Here is a 17,301-nt window from a genome sequence, read left to right as displayed (position 1 = left end):
AATCATTAAGTTTAAGATTTTTTTAAAAATTACATAAAGGGACATTGTCTTGAAATATGAAGTACAAATAAACAGGGATCTGTAGCATTAGCTTTGAAGGGGAGAAGGTGCTTTGGAAAATACATATAGCATGCTCAAAAAAGCATCCATGGGCAATTCATTAAAAGTGCATTATTTCAAGAAAAGGCTTTTTCAACACACACCTATATGTATCTAAAGCTAGCTCTAAAACTCTACCCAGCCCTCAAAGTGAATTGCCAATAAATGCTATTTTGGACTAATCTGATTTATTTTGATAGAGGTTTTCAAAGAAAAAATTCAGGCAGTTTATCAAAACCGCATGGTGCTTTTTAAACTAATTTTTATTTATGTTAATAAAATTGTATCTAAAAAGAAAGTCTTTTATAAGTATGTAAAATAGTTTGATACAATTTGGATATTTTATCAAACTGCAATGTACAATTTTGAAATGAGAGAATTCCACACCCATGAAAGGTACAGTTCTCTAATACATGTAGAAACAGCAATGCTCTGAGAAAGCCCACTTGTAGTCTTTTTCATCTTGCAATAGAGAGGAGGGATTATCCTTGGATGAAATTTATTTATATCCATCTCAACCCTTTTCTGCAGTGAATGGACAATATGATTTAACGGTATTAGGAAAGGCATTCTGCACATTCTATACTTAGTATAACACATTTCTTTTTATGGTCAAGAATAGAATATTCATGTTATAAATTTTTTTATACTGAGCAAGTCCCTTAGCGAACAAAACTAAGGATTTATTTTCATTCTAGTTTTTTTAAGAAAACAGGACAAATTAGATTATTATATACCTGCATTTTTTTATCTTGTTCACTGTCACCTATCATCCCAGTGCTACTAACGCTGTCACTTCCATCAATAGACACCTGCAAATAAAAAAGAATAATAACTTAAAAATCTGCTTTGTGCTTGTTCACTTTCACAAAATTTTATTCACTATGAACTCTTCATCAACCTAATCAAATAGTATTACACAATAAATTAAGTTTCTATTTAATTTATTTCCCATGATTGTTTTAAATAACAATTAGGGCATCCAAACTACAATTGGTTTAGGGGCTGCAGAGTAGGTAGTGCTGCATTGTCACTGCAGTGTACAAAATTGCAATCTAAGGCACTAAAATTAATTATAGTACCAAGTTTTCCTGAAAATAAGACCTCCCCGGATACTAAGCCCAATTGAACTTTTGAGCACATGGGCTAAAATTAGCTGTCCCCCAAAAATACACCCTCCCCGAAAATATTGCAACACAGCAGCAGCCATGAGATGACCACGTTCTCTGCCTCTTGCACTTCAAAAATAATAAGACTTCCCCAAAAATAAGGCCAAGCACTTATTTCGGGGGTCAAAAGAAAATAAAACCCTGTCTTATTTTCAGGGAAACATATATGCAAACAAAGGCCAAGATCTCTTAAATATGCCTGGTAAATTTCTTAATATTAGTTTGAATGCAGATATAGTCCTTCTGCTTATAGAAGAGTCTTTCCTCAAGTGGAAGGTTTGTTGGGAAAAACAGAAGATACAATTTTTGTCTATTATCCATTATATTTGTCTAAGGATTCCATAATTCTCCAGAATAACATTTTAGGAGCCAATGCATATTTTCTTGCAGGAATAGGAATTCCTAATGAGGATAATTCCTCCCCAGAGGGGAAAAAAATTCTAGCACACCACTGTTGAAATTCCTAAACCCTTGTTATTTGTTATTAAAATCATCTTTAAAAATGTAATTATTTTAACATTTTTATCTTCAAGGAACTATATTATACAACTGATTTATTGACACTAAGATATGTTATGAACTGTGATGGCACAGTGGTTAGAATGCAGTATTGCAGGCTACTTCTGCTGATTGCCTGCAGTTTGGCAGTTTGAGTCTCACTGGCTCAAGGTTGACTCAGCCTTCCGTCTTTCCAAGGTCAGCAAAATGAGGACCTAGATTGTTGGGGGCAATATGCTGACTCTGTAAACCACTTAGAGAGGGTTGTAAAAGCACTGTGAAGTGATATCTAAGTCTTAAGTGCTATTGCTATTTCTATTATTAATTTTCCTTGCAGGTGAATGATTTATGATAAGAATTATTTTCTTAAGATCTTTTTTGTTTGCTCAAAATATAAAATATAAAAAACAGAGATGCTATATTTCTATTAATTATTTAATATCTGGTATATTCATTATGTCTGCATTTCTTTGATTGTACTTCTAATGGTTTGCTGTACTATTCTCCAGTCTTTTTACTGTTTCCAACCTCCATTCAAACCCTTTCTGAATATCAATTCTATTATATATTTAAGTACAGCTAGTTTGGTTTAAATAACAGGATTCACATACTGCACAGGATTACCCTAAATATGTTTTATTGAATAAGTCACAATTATGAGTTCACACAACATGCTAAACCATATACGAGCCTGACTACTAGCTACTCTCTTGTTACATCATATTTTAATTGCAATATAATTCACTTTGATTTTATCATGTTCACCAATATAAACTATATGTAGTTGTAGAGCAAAGTACCTTGGCTGCATATTGTTCGAGAGCAGTTATGGTATCTGGGTCAATAGTAGCATCTCCCGTGTGAAGACCTGCCACTGTGCCATCTGCCTGAATAGCTAATATGGTGTCCGATTGTGGCACTTGTACTGCATGGTGAATGTAAGCAGTGGTCCCATCTTCTAGTTGTACTGCTTGCAGGGCACTCTGGTCGTAACTGTCTGATAAATTATTAAAAGATGAATATTAAGACAAGAGATCATCTATCTGTCCTAAAAGGAATAGCATAATTAAATCAGCATCCTATTGTAAATTCTGTCATTCGTTATAGAAAGGACTATGAATACAATGTTTAAATATCATTAGATCTTCCAGCTCCCAAGATATATCCAGCAGCTTCTATAGATGGCCCATAATATCTTTAGCTACCCAGGCAGGCAGGTAATCTAAAATCTGCATGGTCCCACAAATTCACCTGTCTAAGTTTCTACTAGTTAAATCACCTATGAATAAAATCCTAGAGGTCTGGGATATTTCTTAAAGTATGGCATTTTAAGGTCATTGTTAAAATAAAGTATACAGTACATCAATTGACCTTTAAAACAAGAATATGTGTATGAATTTATTCATAGAAGGTTTAGCAGTTAATATCCAGCATTTAGAGGGCTAAATCTTATTACCACTTTACATATTTATGCATCAGTAATTTTGTACATTAGCAAAAGAACTTTTTATTCTTCAAACTCAGGATAAATTTAAGAACATAGGTATGAAGCCATATGGATTAGCAGAAAAAATATTTTGAATGTCCATGAGTGCATTTTTCTCACTTCATTAAATAAAATCCACCCTCAAGGAATTATCAATTGGTAAATAAATGTGTTCTGAATTGCTTCCCACCTTTGAATCCAGATCATTGCACCAACCTACTATAGAATAAACTTGAGTTGTATATACAATTATAGAATGTTTTAATTGTTGTTTTCTTAAACTTATGCAGTAAAATTCCAAAGATTCAGATTTCAGAAAAATAAATTTCTTGTGTTATGGTATAAATACAATTTGAAATACACTGGTTATTTGCAATAGTTTAGAACATATACATTGTTTATGTGATTAGTAATAAATGTGTTGTTTTGTATTTTCCATCAACAAAATGTCATCAGTGGTACTTGTCTGTTGAAAGAAATAACTCAGGTGATTTTGTTTGATGTCATTCTATAATCCCATATGCTCTCTCCGGAAATAAGGGAATTAAGACTGAAAGCCACAAAGTCAGTAATTGAAAAATACCTTCCCTAAGTGAAAACATATACGAACTTTTGGGTGTTCTGTAAAGAAATGTATTGATGTAGGGCAAATCTTGAATAATATATTTCATAAATTGAAGAAAAATTGAGATAACCTTACTGGAAAGTCAATAATATATTGACATAGAATTTACCTTTTGAAGTGTGATGTATAAAGGCTGTTGTTCCATCTTCAAGCTGAACTGCCTGCCCATCTTCTAAATGAAGACTGTCTCCTACATCAAAAAAGGAAAAACACAATTTCAAAGATGCAATATCCCATCATTACAAATGTTCAAGTCCTTATTTTAACATTTTAACTTGCACTAGAAAATATATTAATAATGAACTTCAAAATTCAAACAATTATATTTTATGCAGTGTTAAAATAACAAAGCATAATTAATTTTATTATGAAATCAATAGACTGAAATTTGTATTTAATTAAATATACTTACTACTTTTAGACATGGGAACATGTTGGACATAGGCAGCTGAGCCATCTTCCAGCTGTATCACCTGGCCATCCATTAATTTGCCATCTGAAATAGAAGTATATTTAATACTGAATAGCCCATCATTTCCATCAAGAGGAGCAAGCTCCAAAAAAACAGGCTACACTGCAAATTTAACCATGGAATGCATTTTCAACATGCAGAAATTTTTCCATAGTTATTCTCCAAACTCAGCATCCAGCATTTGGATTTTATATATGTCTTTCTTGCTGCACTGGAATTACTGTATACAGAAAATGTCCTCAAGTTGCTTATCTCAAGTTGAATCAGATGACCTGTTGGGAGGCTGAGAAGCTGAATTAATATGACTGTCCTCTCACTTTCCCAGAGAGATTATTAAGAAAGAGATCATATGGACTAGAAGACATTCTGGGGGTAATAGCATTCATATATTCTGATTTTGGATTGGTGCTCATAATGCAGCCAAGAAAGAAGATCCACTTACGTTAATGTTAATTATATTTTGACTTCATCATTCTTTTACTCAAATAATACAACTAGGGGAATGAGTGTATCTGTATAAGTTATATGTGTGTGAAAATCAGAGGATACTTATTTTTTTAATTTACTTTTCCCCTTTCTCAACCAAACAAGCAATTCAAATTCATTTTCAGAATAAACATTGGGATGCTGTTCACATATATCTAGACTGATCTGGATTTGAAAGAAATGTAATTACATCTATTTTTTTTAGACTTGACCCCAGTGTTACATTTTGAACTATGTTATTTTTAAATAAAATAGCTACAAAAGTTCAATCTTTAAATAAAATGACTAAAAAAAGAACACTTTTTGTTCTAAGCCTCCAAAGGTCCCTCAAGATATGGTTATGTCAGCAGGCTTGCAGACCAAAGATCATGTAAACTAGTGAGATGGCTTCTTGACTATTAACATCCTCTGTTTATTATTCCTAGTTTTTAATGTTTTTAAATTTTGTTAATGATAATGATTTTAGATGTTTATTATTTTAGTTTTGTTTAAGTCTTGTATGCTGACCAGAGTCACTTGCTTGTGAGAAGCTTCTATTAATATCATAACAAATACAATAACTTTGTAAACTGGTCACAATATGAAATAATAAATTTCTGAGATTATTTTTATTAAATAAATTGCAATAATGGTCTTCTAGATATACCTTTTGAGTTGTGTTGTATGTAGGCAGTGGATCCATCAGAAAGAGTAACTGCCTGTAAGCTCACTCCTTCCATATTGTCCAAGTTGTCTCCATCTACAACAATAAAAACAACAACTGGTATTGCAGCACTTACTACACCTCTACTGCATGAACTACTAAGACATTTTAACTTTTGGGATAAATTCTGAGTGAATTTTGTGCAGCATTTTAAAACCCACAGTACCACTGTGTTTTATTTTTAAGTTCAAATATATTTGGGCTTGTTGGAAAGGGGATTATCCCAAAAACTTACCTTGTACAGCTACAGCTTCTGTTAAACAGAGAGTGACATGCTGAGCTTCCATCCCTCCTCCAGAGAACTCTGTCATTCCCTGAGAATCCCGATTTATCTGGGCTAGTAACATTGTCTACCTAAACGTAACAGAAAGTGAATACAAATAATATTTGAATTAGATTCGCACCAACACTTCCTTTCTTACACCAACACTTTAATATTTCTCAGACCATTAAGTATTTGTGATTTTTTTAAAAGAAGAAATAGTTTTGCAAATACTTATAATCCTCTAATGAGGTATTGCAAGAATCCTTGCTGCTCCCAAACATCTTGTCTGAATTTTTTTAAAACATTATTTTGAATAGTTTTGTCCTCCAAGAGAAAATATTGTGACATGTTAAAGACTCAAGTAGTAATAAACATACTGTGGGGAATAGTTTATGCATCGAAGTGAAAAAGTTCTAAGGAATTATGATATCCCTTTCTAAATAAGAAACTGGGGATTGAAACAGAAATATACAAGATTGGTTTACTTTAAATAAAAGACCACAGCATTCATACAAGGTCAAGTCAGTTAGCTAATGTAATTGATACTATTAAATAACAAAATAGGATCTTCAACTGGTTTTTCTACATTTGCTCTGCACATGTAGGAAAACCAGCCGTTGGGCCCAGGATGGTTGATTTGTTCTGCAACAGCAGAATAACAGAAAGTTAAGTTGGCAGCCCTGAGCTTTCAAAAAGGCTAATCAGATCACTTAAGACTAGCTACCACATAAAATTCCAGGGAAATAGGGTATACTGCAAATTGAAAACCTCTTGGAAGATGACAGTGGCAAACCAATTCCAAGTAGTTGCGAAAAACCCAACAATTTTCTTCGTATGTAGCTATCTGGAGCTGAACTTGTCTCAAGAATATTAAAGACTCAAAGGATACTTTACTTTTTTTGACAAAATATTGATAAGCTATGGATTAAATTAGAATAGACATTCCTGGGAGTCCAGTTTCACTTGTTGGGTATAGGCTCTGATATTGCATATTTTTGTGACTGGGGACTGAATAAAATAAAATTCAGGTACACGATAATGGTTTTTTTTAGGGGGGGGGTCTTTTGTGGCTTTAGCAGGGTTTACTTGTTAATCTTAGATTAACAAATCTACTTTATACTTTTTTAAAAAGCAGAAAACTGAGCTGCTAATTTTTAGCTTTTCGCTGTTGATTTGCAAGAATATAATCCTGCAAAAGACCCCAGGACAACAAAAAACAGCTTAACATGAGCAGACACAGTGTCTTTGACTAATAATTCTTCTCATATATGCTCCTCAAAATCAGCATATATTTTAGCTTTTTATTTGTTTCTCTATAGATGCTTTTTTACCTCCTGCTGTCTCAGCCATCCTAGGATAATTTCATATTCCATGTTGTCTATGCAACAGCCCTGTATTGTCACTGTGATTCCTATCTTTAAATTTTTTTTATTTAATTATTTATCCTACTTTTGTTGTTTATGTATTTATTCATTATAGTTAATTATTATTAAGAAACATGGATCAGGAAAACTGAAATACAATTCATCAACGTATCCTGACTTATACACAATTTTAAATCCAGTAATAGAATCAAGGAGCATCAGGATAGGTACAGTATGTTCCCATTCTGCAGCAGCCCATTTACAGTAACATAGAGGTGGTTGCCCCCAAAAAATACTTTTACATTTAAAATTGCAATTATAAATATAATCAAAACTCAGAAGTATGCTTTGGAATATTGTATGTGTGCATACCAGAGATGGTATTCAGCAGGTTCTGACCAATTCTGGAGAACCAGTAGTGGAAATTTTGAGTAGTTCTGAGAACCGGTAAATATCACCTCTGACTGGCCCTGCCCCATCTATCCTCTGCCTCCCAAGTCCCAGCTGATCAGGAGGAAATGGGGATTTTGCAGTAACCTTCCCCTGGAGTGGGGATGGAATGGAGTTTTTACAGTATCCTTCCCCTGGAGTGAGGTGGGAATGGAAATTTTACAGTATCCTTCCCCTGCCACGCTCACCAAGCCACACCCACAGAACGAGTATTTTTTGAATCCCACCATTGATGCTTAAGATTACCAAAATCAATGCTTAGAACATTTTAACTCTTAATATTAATTAATTTGACAACAGATCATAGGTTTTTCTTAAATACAGCTTAGTTTTATTAATTTGTTTCATTAAAATTACCAAGTACATTTTCAAAGAGAAAGTTGTTTCAACTGTACCATATGAATTTTTCGAGATAAAAGCTCTGTTGCATGAAAAAAAGGGAAAAATGAGGCAGTTTGTTCTAATGGTTAAGGCACTTGGCTGGAAGCTAGGAGATACGGAGTTCTAGTCCTGCCTCAGGCATGAAAGCTGGTTGGGTGACTTTGGGCCAGTTGTTCTTTCTTAGCTCAACATACTTCACAGGCCTCTTGTTGTTGGGAAAAATAGGAGGAAGAAGGAGTATTAGATACACTCACCACCTTGAGTTGTTTATAAATGAATAATAAAGATGAGATTACAGTTACTTATTTCTCCCCCCCCCCTAAGAAAAATATTATCCAATGATGTATTGCTTCTGAAATAAAAGCTTCATTTAGCTATAATGGCTACTACTAATGGAATCCATTTTTTTTCATAATTTCTCTTTAAAACCATCTATGCCCACAATTATGACAATTTATGACACTGTATTAAAAATACTTTTGAACTATCAAATACATTCAGAATAAAGCTAATTTCATTGTTAAAGAAACTGGTCAATATTTAAATTAATCCATCTGATTGCCATATATACAAATGTGTTTACCTATGGACAAGCAACATCTGGCATTATAATAAACTTTGCCTGATTTGAAGACCTTTCTTGCCAGTTGTTAAGCAAATCACTGCAGTTGTTAAAGTTAATAACATGTTTATTAAATGAATCTGGCTTCCCCATTGATTCTGCCTGTTAGAAGATAGCAAAAGGTGATCATGACCTCAGGACACTGCAACTGTCATAAATACATGCCACTTGCCAAGCACCCAAATTTTGATCATGTAGCCATGGGGATGCTGCAATGGTTGTAAGTTAGAAAATTGGCCATATAAGTGTCTTTTTTCAGTGCCATTGTAACTTTGGTCACTAATAGTTGTAAATCGAGGATTACCCGTACAATCAAAGCTTGGTTGTTTTAGTAAAGGAAAATCCTCATCTTGTAAAGTGAGTTATTGAGAGGAAAAAATATATGGAGAAATTTTCAGGATCCAAGACCCAATATACTGATGATTAGGATCATCTCCATCTAAGCACAAATGCTTCAATATATTTAATATTGTAATATAGAATATAATAATTATAAATTCAGTTCTCCATTAAATTCTTTCCCTCTAAGGGTAATATATACCTGGGTGAATGCTCAAAATATTTCTAAGGTAAAAAATAAATGCTTATATATAAAGGCTGTACATCATAATAGCAAAATAAAGACCTGGGAGAGCAACATCAGTTCATACTAGTGTTGCAGAAAACTTTAACTACTTCCTCTGATAAAAGGATATTGAATTAATTAGGTTGACATTTCAGAATGGCAATGTTTCTTCAAGTTAATCACAGTATAATAGTTTTCTCTCCCTTGATGTTTAAGACTGATCAGAATGAAACTTGATTTCTATGCTCACATCATAAATTTCACATTAGCCTTATTGTGTTCGCAATGCAAGATGAAATGAAAGCAATTATACTTGCTTAAACATAGATCTGAATCAATTATCCAGGGATTTAGAATCAGTTTTAATTAGAACATCTAAATGAGATGGTTCCAATAATTTCTACCTGTTGCTTACCTGTCCATAAGAAAGGGCAAAATCAACTCCTCCCCATTACCACCTTGGCACGAGCCTCTGCTGGATTCCACTTCCTTCTACATGTAAGATTTTCCATTCAGAGAATGGTCATTCTAGATTTAATCCAATATAACCCAATTACTTATCAAAAGCTCTAATATACATATGGGAAAAATACCTTTTAATGAACATCTGCAAGATTAGAGCAGCTAGGCACTATCTTCCAGGACAACATAACCATGTTAGGTTTAGAGATTCCTGTGACCAAGGAAAGCAAACAGATGCTATTTTTTGTACCCCTGGTTTCAAAATTACCTTCTTGAAAATGAACCCAAAGCACTGATCCTTGCCACCTGGGTCTTTTATGATATTCCAACCTGCTTCAATCTATAATAATTAAACTATGATTGAACAAGGAGGAACATTAGATGGAAAGATTTGAGTGATTCTTACATAATAGCACCCAAGCAACTTTGAGGGTTATAGCTAAATATAGTTATAAATCAGTTTTTCTTAAACTTTTTTTTTCTCAGGACCCTTCTCACTTTTAAAAATTATGAAGGACCTCAAGAGATTTGTGTGTATGGAGTGCAATTATCAATATTTCATGTATTAAAAACAAAAACTGACACATTTGTTGGTACCACTTCTAAGAATTGCTTGTTGGGAGTTTTAATATTGCATTATTTTTCAACATAGGCTGGTAAATAATGGTGATCTTGTGGTCCCCTGAGAGTCTTGGGGAGACTTCCCAGAATTTAGGACCACCCTTTAAGAATCACTGCTATAAATGAAACACTAACACATCATTAAGCTTACTTAATTATCAGAACTTTTATTGAAAAAAAGTTTTATTTTGTAGGATCAATAAGTAAAACATGTCATAAAAAATGAATTTAAGAAAGAAATAACTAACTGGGTTTGTGACTTAGAAGCATGCCTCGTTTTCTAATTCAGTGGACTGGGATTAGATTTAGATACATACATCTGTAAGTAGACTCATACTTTTTCCCATGAGCCCCTACACCATAACCATTTCATTCCAGTGAGTTCAAATCTCTAGCTGCTTCATAAAATTAAAAAGTTGTAATTATGATCACTGGATGAACAAATCTTTTATCAATCTTGTTCCTTCTGGATGCAATTATTATTTTCTACATAAATCTATTTTGATAAAGGCATATTTATTATCCCACTAGTGTTTGCAACTAAGCCTTCTTGAGCTTTGATTTTTGATCTTCCCTTAAATGGGCAGATAAATTCCTTTTAAAAAATTGACAATTTATTTATATGTAGCATGCAATTATCTACATTGCATATCCTATGATAGTTTTTTGTTTGTTTGTTTATTGGATTTATATGCCGTCCTTCTCCCAAAGGACTCAGGGCGGCGTACAACATAAAAAAACACATATTACAAAAGTTAAAAAGGAAATTAAATAAAGTATCCAAAAACAAACCCAATTAATATTAACAATAAAAATTTAAAAATTAGATTAAAATTAACAATTAAATTAATCATTTATTTTATTCTGTTCAGGCCAGGCCAGCTTGCTAGAAAAGCCAACTTTTTAGGGAGCATCGGAAAGACCGGAGGTGCTCCCACAGAAAAGGCTCTCCCCCTGGGGGTTGCTAGCCGACACTGTCTGGACAACGGCACCCTGAGGCGGCCAACTCTGTGGGATCTCACTGGATGGTGGGAGGCTACTGGTGGCAGTAGGTAGTCTCACAGGTACCCTGGGCCTAAGCCATGGAGTGCTTTAAAGGTCATAATTAGTACCTTGAATCGCAACCGGAAAACAACCGGCAACCAGTGCAGGCCACCTAAAAGGGGTGTAACATGGGATCACCTAAGTACCTCCATGATAACCTGCGCAGCCGCATTCTGGACCAGCCTCCGGGTGCTCTTCAAGGGCAGCCCCATGTTGAGAGCGTTGCAGTAGTCCAGGCAAGAAAGGACAAGGGCATGAGTGACTGTGCACAGAGCATCCCGATCCAGGGAGGGGCGCAACTGACCTACCAGGCAAACCTGGTAAAAGCCTTCCCCCCCCCCCCCCCCCGGTCACGGCGGTCAGGTGTTCTTCTAAACTAAGCCGCGTATCCAGGAGGACTCCCAGATTGCAGGCCCTCTCTGAGGGGGCTAAAATTTCTCCCCCTATCATCAAAGATAGAACAAGATGCACAAATCGGGATGACAGAAACCACAGCCACCCAGTCTTGGAGGGATTGACCTTGAGCCTGTTCCTCCCCATCCAGATCCGCACAGCCTCCAGGCATCAGGACATCATGTCGAGGGCATCGTTTGGGTGGTTTGGGGTAGATGAAAAGTTGGGTATCATCAGCATATTGATGATACCGTACCCCAAAACCACGGATGATCTCGCCCATATGTAGGAATACATATATGATTTAACTGAGTTTAGAACCCTCTATTATTTTTAAGAGCTCTTAAATAAGATTTGCAAATCATGTTCTTATATTTTCCTGATACAGTACATGTATCCTTTATAAAAATTTACTGAGATGATACCAAGTCTATGTATGTTTTATGGGAGAACTGGAAATGTGATTTATTGCAAAATGGCAAAAATACTATATTAAATGAAGAAAGTAAGATATTGAGTTTTCAAAAGCATGTCCAAATTATCTTGACAAGTGAAATTACTTTCCACTTTTATGTATTTTTTGTGAAACTAAAATATTTGTGGCATTAACATTTAAAAAAATAATCTCAAGGAGACAATCCAAACAGTCCACAATCCTAAAATCTCTGAAAATAATTAAATCAGTGAGCCAGTTCTGATATCGGTATTAGATTCGCAGTCCAACCAACACACACCAACCAGATCTAGCTGATTTTTTTTTTAAAAAGGACCCGCAAGAAGAAAACTTCCTTTCCTATACCTAAAAAAAACCCCACCTCCTCGTGCGAAATGGGCCTGTTGAGAATCATGTACGCAGAGCTTCTTCCATCAATCATATTTGCGTATTATAATCGGAAGGAAAAAAACGTGTTGTCCACGTCCTTAAATAACGGGTGAAGTGTTATCAGACTTTACAGATCGACACACAAGTTTGTCGCACACACTGATTTGGAATCTCGCTTTCCGAACCTGCAGCTTTAGGTCGCCGCTCGTTCATATATATATACGAGGTTTTGTCAAAAATGGTTCCGCTGCTTTTTTTTAAAAAAAAAGCGCGGCGTGGGTGAATTCACCAGGGAGCAAAGGGCGACGGTGACGTTTTGAGACTCCTTCGGCTCGGGACCGATGTCGGGAGAACAAAAATGCCTCAAGACAAGACCTTTTTCTGTCATGGCTTGCAAAGGGCTATATACAATATGAATCTTGTCCAGTGACGCAGCCCCTAAAGAGAAAGCTTCCTCAAGCACACGCCCCTGGAAGTCATTTGGGTAACATGTCGCTCGATTCCGCTTCGCCTTACAGACCAAAGACCCCGAGCGGGTATTTTACGCGGCGACTGTTCCACCCCCCCTCCCCCCGATCCACCCCGGGACAAATACATCGCAGGAGAAAAGACCTGGAGCCAGGGAAACCAAGAAGGCGGGAATATGAAGGAAGGGGTGGGGGGAGAGGGAACGGACGGGCGGGCGGCGGCAACGCCTCGGCTTTATTATTAATATGAGCCGCGATCCTAGGGCGACTCCCCGTTTTCTCACACATTTCCCTCTGTGGAACATCGCCGCAGAGGGATTAGGCCAGACCAAACCCGAGAGTGAAGCATCCCAGTCGGAGATGGCGGCGGTTAGAATAAGGCACACTGGGTAAAAACACATTTATATACGAACCTCGCTGAGAAATTTTCCAACAATTCCTTCGTCCGACCACCATGCACCAGGACAGGAAACGGCCGTCTCAGCGCCCGCCCGCCTATCCCAGCACCGCCCAGAGCCGCGCGGGGAGGCCCTGCCACCAGCAGTTGCTTAGGTTCTCATTGGCCACTTGGCGAATCCAAACTCCGCCCATAGTCGCCATTGGGCGTTTTAGCTTTAGATGGCACCATCTATTGGTAATCGGCCCGTGGGACCGCCTTCACGCTACAGGGTACTTGAATATGCTGAGTTCGGGGCCGTCGCAGCAACCATTTTATATCACGTCGGGCGAGGCTGTAATGCGTCAGTGAGGGAAAAAGGGACTGGCGCCATTTTAGTCCCCCCACCCACCCTCTTGGGACTTTCCCCGTGAGGAGGGTCATGTCGCTACCGTTTGAAGTAAACTATTTGAATTGAACCGAACAGCTTTGCGTTTAGAAGGGCTTGATAGAATGGAAAGTGAAGAGGAAGTTCCGTCTTCGCGAAGTGCTTTTGTTGTTTTTTGAATGACCATCTTGCTAGTCACTTGGGACTTAGTCGACCAGTGCTCAAGCTTTTATTTTCTTGGGTGGGAAGGCTTTCTCTGTCATCACCGCGATGAAAGAAGGTATCACTAGAGGAAATTGCTTCAATTTACTATCGGTCAACTTAACATAGTATTTTCGATGTCGGTCCGAGCAGTCTAATAAATAAATAAATAAATAAATAAACCATCTTATTCGGAACTGCCTCTATACTCAGACGTTTCCTTAACATCTCTGTTAGGACTTGAACTGTTAAGTCTTTACCAGTCCCAGGCTGAATCAAATTGAAGATTAAATCTTAAATAATATAAGTGTGTTGTGACAGTTCTAAACTAGCTTAGAGTGACTTTCGACAAAATTTTCTTTAAATAGCTTAAGTACTTTAATAATTACAATTGAAATGTTAAGGCTTCTGCCTCATAGGAAGAAGTGAAATATTTAGATTAAATTAATTGACCGGTTGGATAAATCTCCGAATACGGTCATTCTGATTTCCAATCCAGAATGATTATAGCTAATTCCGTGAGCAGGTAGTTTTTGTCGCTGTAAAAGTTCAGATAGTCTTTAGACTTCTCAATTCTTACACTATTAGGATGAGAAAGATCACAAAAAATACACAAATGTGCAAAAATCTCCGGATATTAAACAGATGGGTTGGGTAGGGAGAACATGTGATTCTGAAGTGCACTTTGTGAATAGTTCCAAACTGGAAGTACCTCACTTTTCCTACACTTTAACATAGATTGTATTAAAATGTTCCCAATTAGGTGCAATACTTGGGTGCTTCTAAAAATAGAATTCTTTATTGGCCAGGTATGATTAGACACACAAGGAATTTGTCTTTGGTGCATATGCTCTCAGTGTACATAAAATTATTCACAAAATGCATTAAGATTGCAAAAAGTGAGATGGTTTGAGGAAGCAAAAAGGACTACAGTATGTTGAATTCAGCTTGTTTTCTATTGAGCTTTTTATCAACTACACTATGTAAAAATAGCCTTAATGAAAAAAGGCACTCCATCCGGCAATCATACCCACCACTAAACCAGGTAATCTAATTTGAAGAGTTGCACCTTTTTCACCCATCTTTTAAGGATCACGGGATTCCACTTCAGAATCACGTGTTCTCCCTGTTTCATCTGTGCAATATCCGGAGATTTTTGCACACTTGTGTATTTTTGTGTGATCTTTCTCATCCTAATAGTGTAAGAATTGAGAAGTCTAAAGTCTATCTGAACTTTTACAGCGACAAAAAGAATGAGAAAGCATACTACCTGCTTACGGAATTAGCTATAATAATTCTGGATTGGAAATCAGAATGAGCGTATTCGAGATTTATTCAACCGGTCAATTAATTTAATCTAAATATTTCACTTCTTCCTATGAGGCAGAAGCCCTAACATTTCAATTGTAATTACTAAAGTACTTTTTATTAAAGTTGTATTAGTTGTATTAAAATGTTCCCAATTAGGTGGCAATACTTGGGTGCTTCTAAAAATAGAATTTTTTATTGGCCAAGTGTGATTAGACACACAAGGAATTTGTCTTTGGTGCATATGCTCTCAGTGTACATAAGATACATTTGTCATGAAAGAAATTAAGCAATCGGACCTAATTGGAAGTTGTATTATTTGATAAGTAATTGGCAATTAAAATACCTCAAATATCCTTAGCCATCTGTCATGTATATATAGGCCCTTATTGTCTACTTACATTTTTGATGGGTTTAGCCTCATAATCACTTGACATTCCTGGAATAGCTTACAAAAGAATGCTGACAATCTCTTCTATACAGAACTGTCAACAGTTCTGCCTTATTCTTTATTCATTGGTCTTCAAAAACATTGATTCATAGTGAACGAGCACTGCAACTATTTTAATTGAAAGAATTGATTTGACACCTTTTCAGATGCCACTACAAGTTATTGCATTCTTCACAAATACACTGAAGATCACTAACCAATAAATGCAATGTGCATTTAGAGGAAAGTACTGTATTGTAAAATATGGAAATTGTTGTTTGTTCCCACAAATAGGTTGTGCTTTTTATTTAAGAACTATTAATATGAGAAAGAACAATTAGTGGTGGCAAAAAACTGCAACTCATACTATTTTAGCTTATATTACTGCATCACAGAGAAAGCTTTTTTGTTGCTAGTATTTTACCCATGCTAACTATCTGCATAGCAACTCTGCAAACAAAGCATAGGATACTGTCAGCTAGTTCTGAAATTTCTGCAAATGTATTGGATAAAATGTTAAGTTAAAATAATAATTTAACTACCACAGAACGTCCCACATTTGTGTCTCAAGTTATTGCTTCTTGCATCTTTTTTTTGCTTAGTGGCCATTTAGAACTGATTGCTTTGATTTGGAGTCATAAGAATATTAACAAATAACTTAAGAAAATATGGGCATTTTATCTGAAAGATGACTGAATTTAAAAGTAATCCCTGCTCCCAAAAAGAAAAAAATATATAAAATTGACTGCCTACCCTCCACATATTGGCAAACTTGGATTTAATTTTGGCTTTTATTAACTTGAGATCATCTCTGCCACAATAAGTGTATCTTGCATTTGGGGTACAGCACATGCTAAAAAGATATGAGGGTAGTACTTAACTACTGTTATAACTAATGGATTAAAATAGGGCAATCATTTATAAAATCATCTTCCATCTGCACAAGAAATCATTCTCCTGCATATTAACATTTATCTCTCTGATATCAGACATATTAAAAAAAAATAATGGAAGATGAACAAGATAGAAACTGAGTGGAAAAACAAAGGTTAACAAAACTTGCTAGAAATGAAAGATGTGACAAAAATATTTATAGGTATATAGCTAGTGTCATATAAAGGCTGACTCAGAAATCCTCCTTTTCTGTCTTTGTAGTCATTTGCACATTCTGCATATTTAACGAATTATCAGTAATGACTAGTCATTATTTTACCACGCACAAGATTTTAATCCCAAATCTACAAGAATACAAGTTTTTAATAACCAATATCACTTATTTCCTACTCAGGCCATCTTTTCCACAGGTAGGAATATTAAATCAAAAATTTCCAGTACTGGAAATTTCTTATGCAAATGCCTGCAAGGAAAGCAGTACAGTAACAATGCTATCACTGCATTTCATGCAATTTTTATAAGCATAATGTGGTCAAGTGAGAGTAGTCCTCATTGAACTACTTTGTATAGAGTATTTTTTTTAAATGTAGGTAAAGGTATCACTTGGGGAAAGTGTTCATAAATTATGACATTCTAAATTAGTTATATGGATTGCAAAATTTTGTAAAATCTGCATGTAGCACTTTTTGATTATCTAAGTTTAAGTATC

The 17,301-nt window shown here is 35.6% G+C and overlaps 1 protein-coding gene across 10 annotated transcripts in view; it reads right to left on the bottom strand.

Annotated features, from left to right (window-relative positions):
- Nucleotides 1–13,484, bottom strand: part of ZNF143 (zinc finger protein 143) — a 31,508-nt gene extending 18,024 nt beyond the window's left edge. The window contains exons 1-9 of one of the 10 annotated variants that reach the window (XM_087717900.1): nucleotides 13,409–13,464; nucleotides 9,601–9,713; nucleotides 8,013–8,203; nucleotides 5,774–5,892; nucleotides 5,482–5,574; nucleotides 4,290–4,373; nucleotides 3,987–4,073; nucleotides 2,567–2,763; nucleotides 837–911 (exon numbers count right to left, since the gene is read on the bottom strand). In XM_087717900.1, the coding sequence (XP_087574026.1) occupies nucleotides 837–911; nucleotides 2,567–2,763; nucleotides 3,987–4,073; nucleotides 4,290–4,373; nucleotides 5,482–5,574; nucleotides 5,774–5,885 (648 nt within the window). In that variant the 5' untranslated portion in view covers nucleotides 5,886–5,892; nucleotides 8,013–8,203; nucleotides 9,601–9,713; nucleotides 13,409–13,464. Of the gene's footprint in view, nucleotides 1–836; nucleotides 912–2,566; nucleotides 2,764–3,986; nucleotides 4,074–4,289; nucleotides 4,374–5,481; nucleotides 5,575–5,773; nucleotides 5,893–8,012; nucleotides 8,204–9,600; nucleotides 9,714–9,778; nucleotides 9,859–12,520; nucleotides 13,071–13,279; nucleotides 13,299–13,408 lie in introns of those variants that run through there. The other 9 variants (XM_087717914.1, XM_014051695.2, XM_014051700.2 and 6 more) reach the window with 9 other exon arrangements.
- Between the last annotated feature and the right edge of the window lie 3,817 nt (nucleotides 13,485–17,301).

Source organism: Thamnophis sirtalis, unplaced genomic scaffold (assembly GCF_051295495.1).
Source record: "Thamnophis sirtalis isolate CommonGarterSnake01/CBP01778 unplaced genomic scaffold, rThaSir2_p1.2 scaffold_1, whole genome shotgun sequence".
NCBI lineage: Eukaryota > Metazoa > Chordata > Lepidosauria > Squamata > Natricidae > Thamnophis > Thamnophis sirtalis.
The sequence above is the reverse complement of the archived record's forward strand: the minus strand, read 5'-3'. Positions and strand labels throughout refer to the sequence as shown.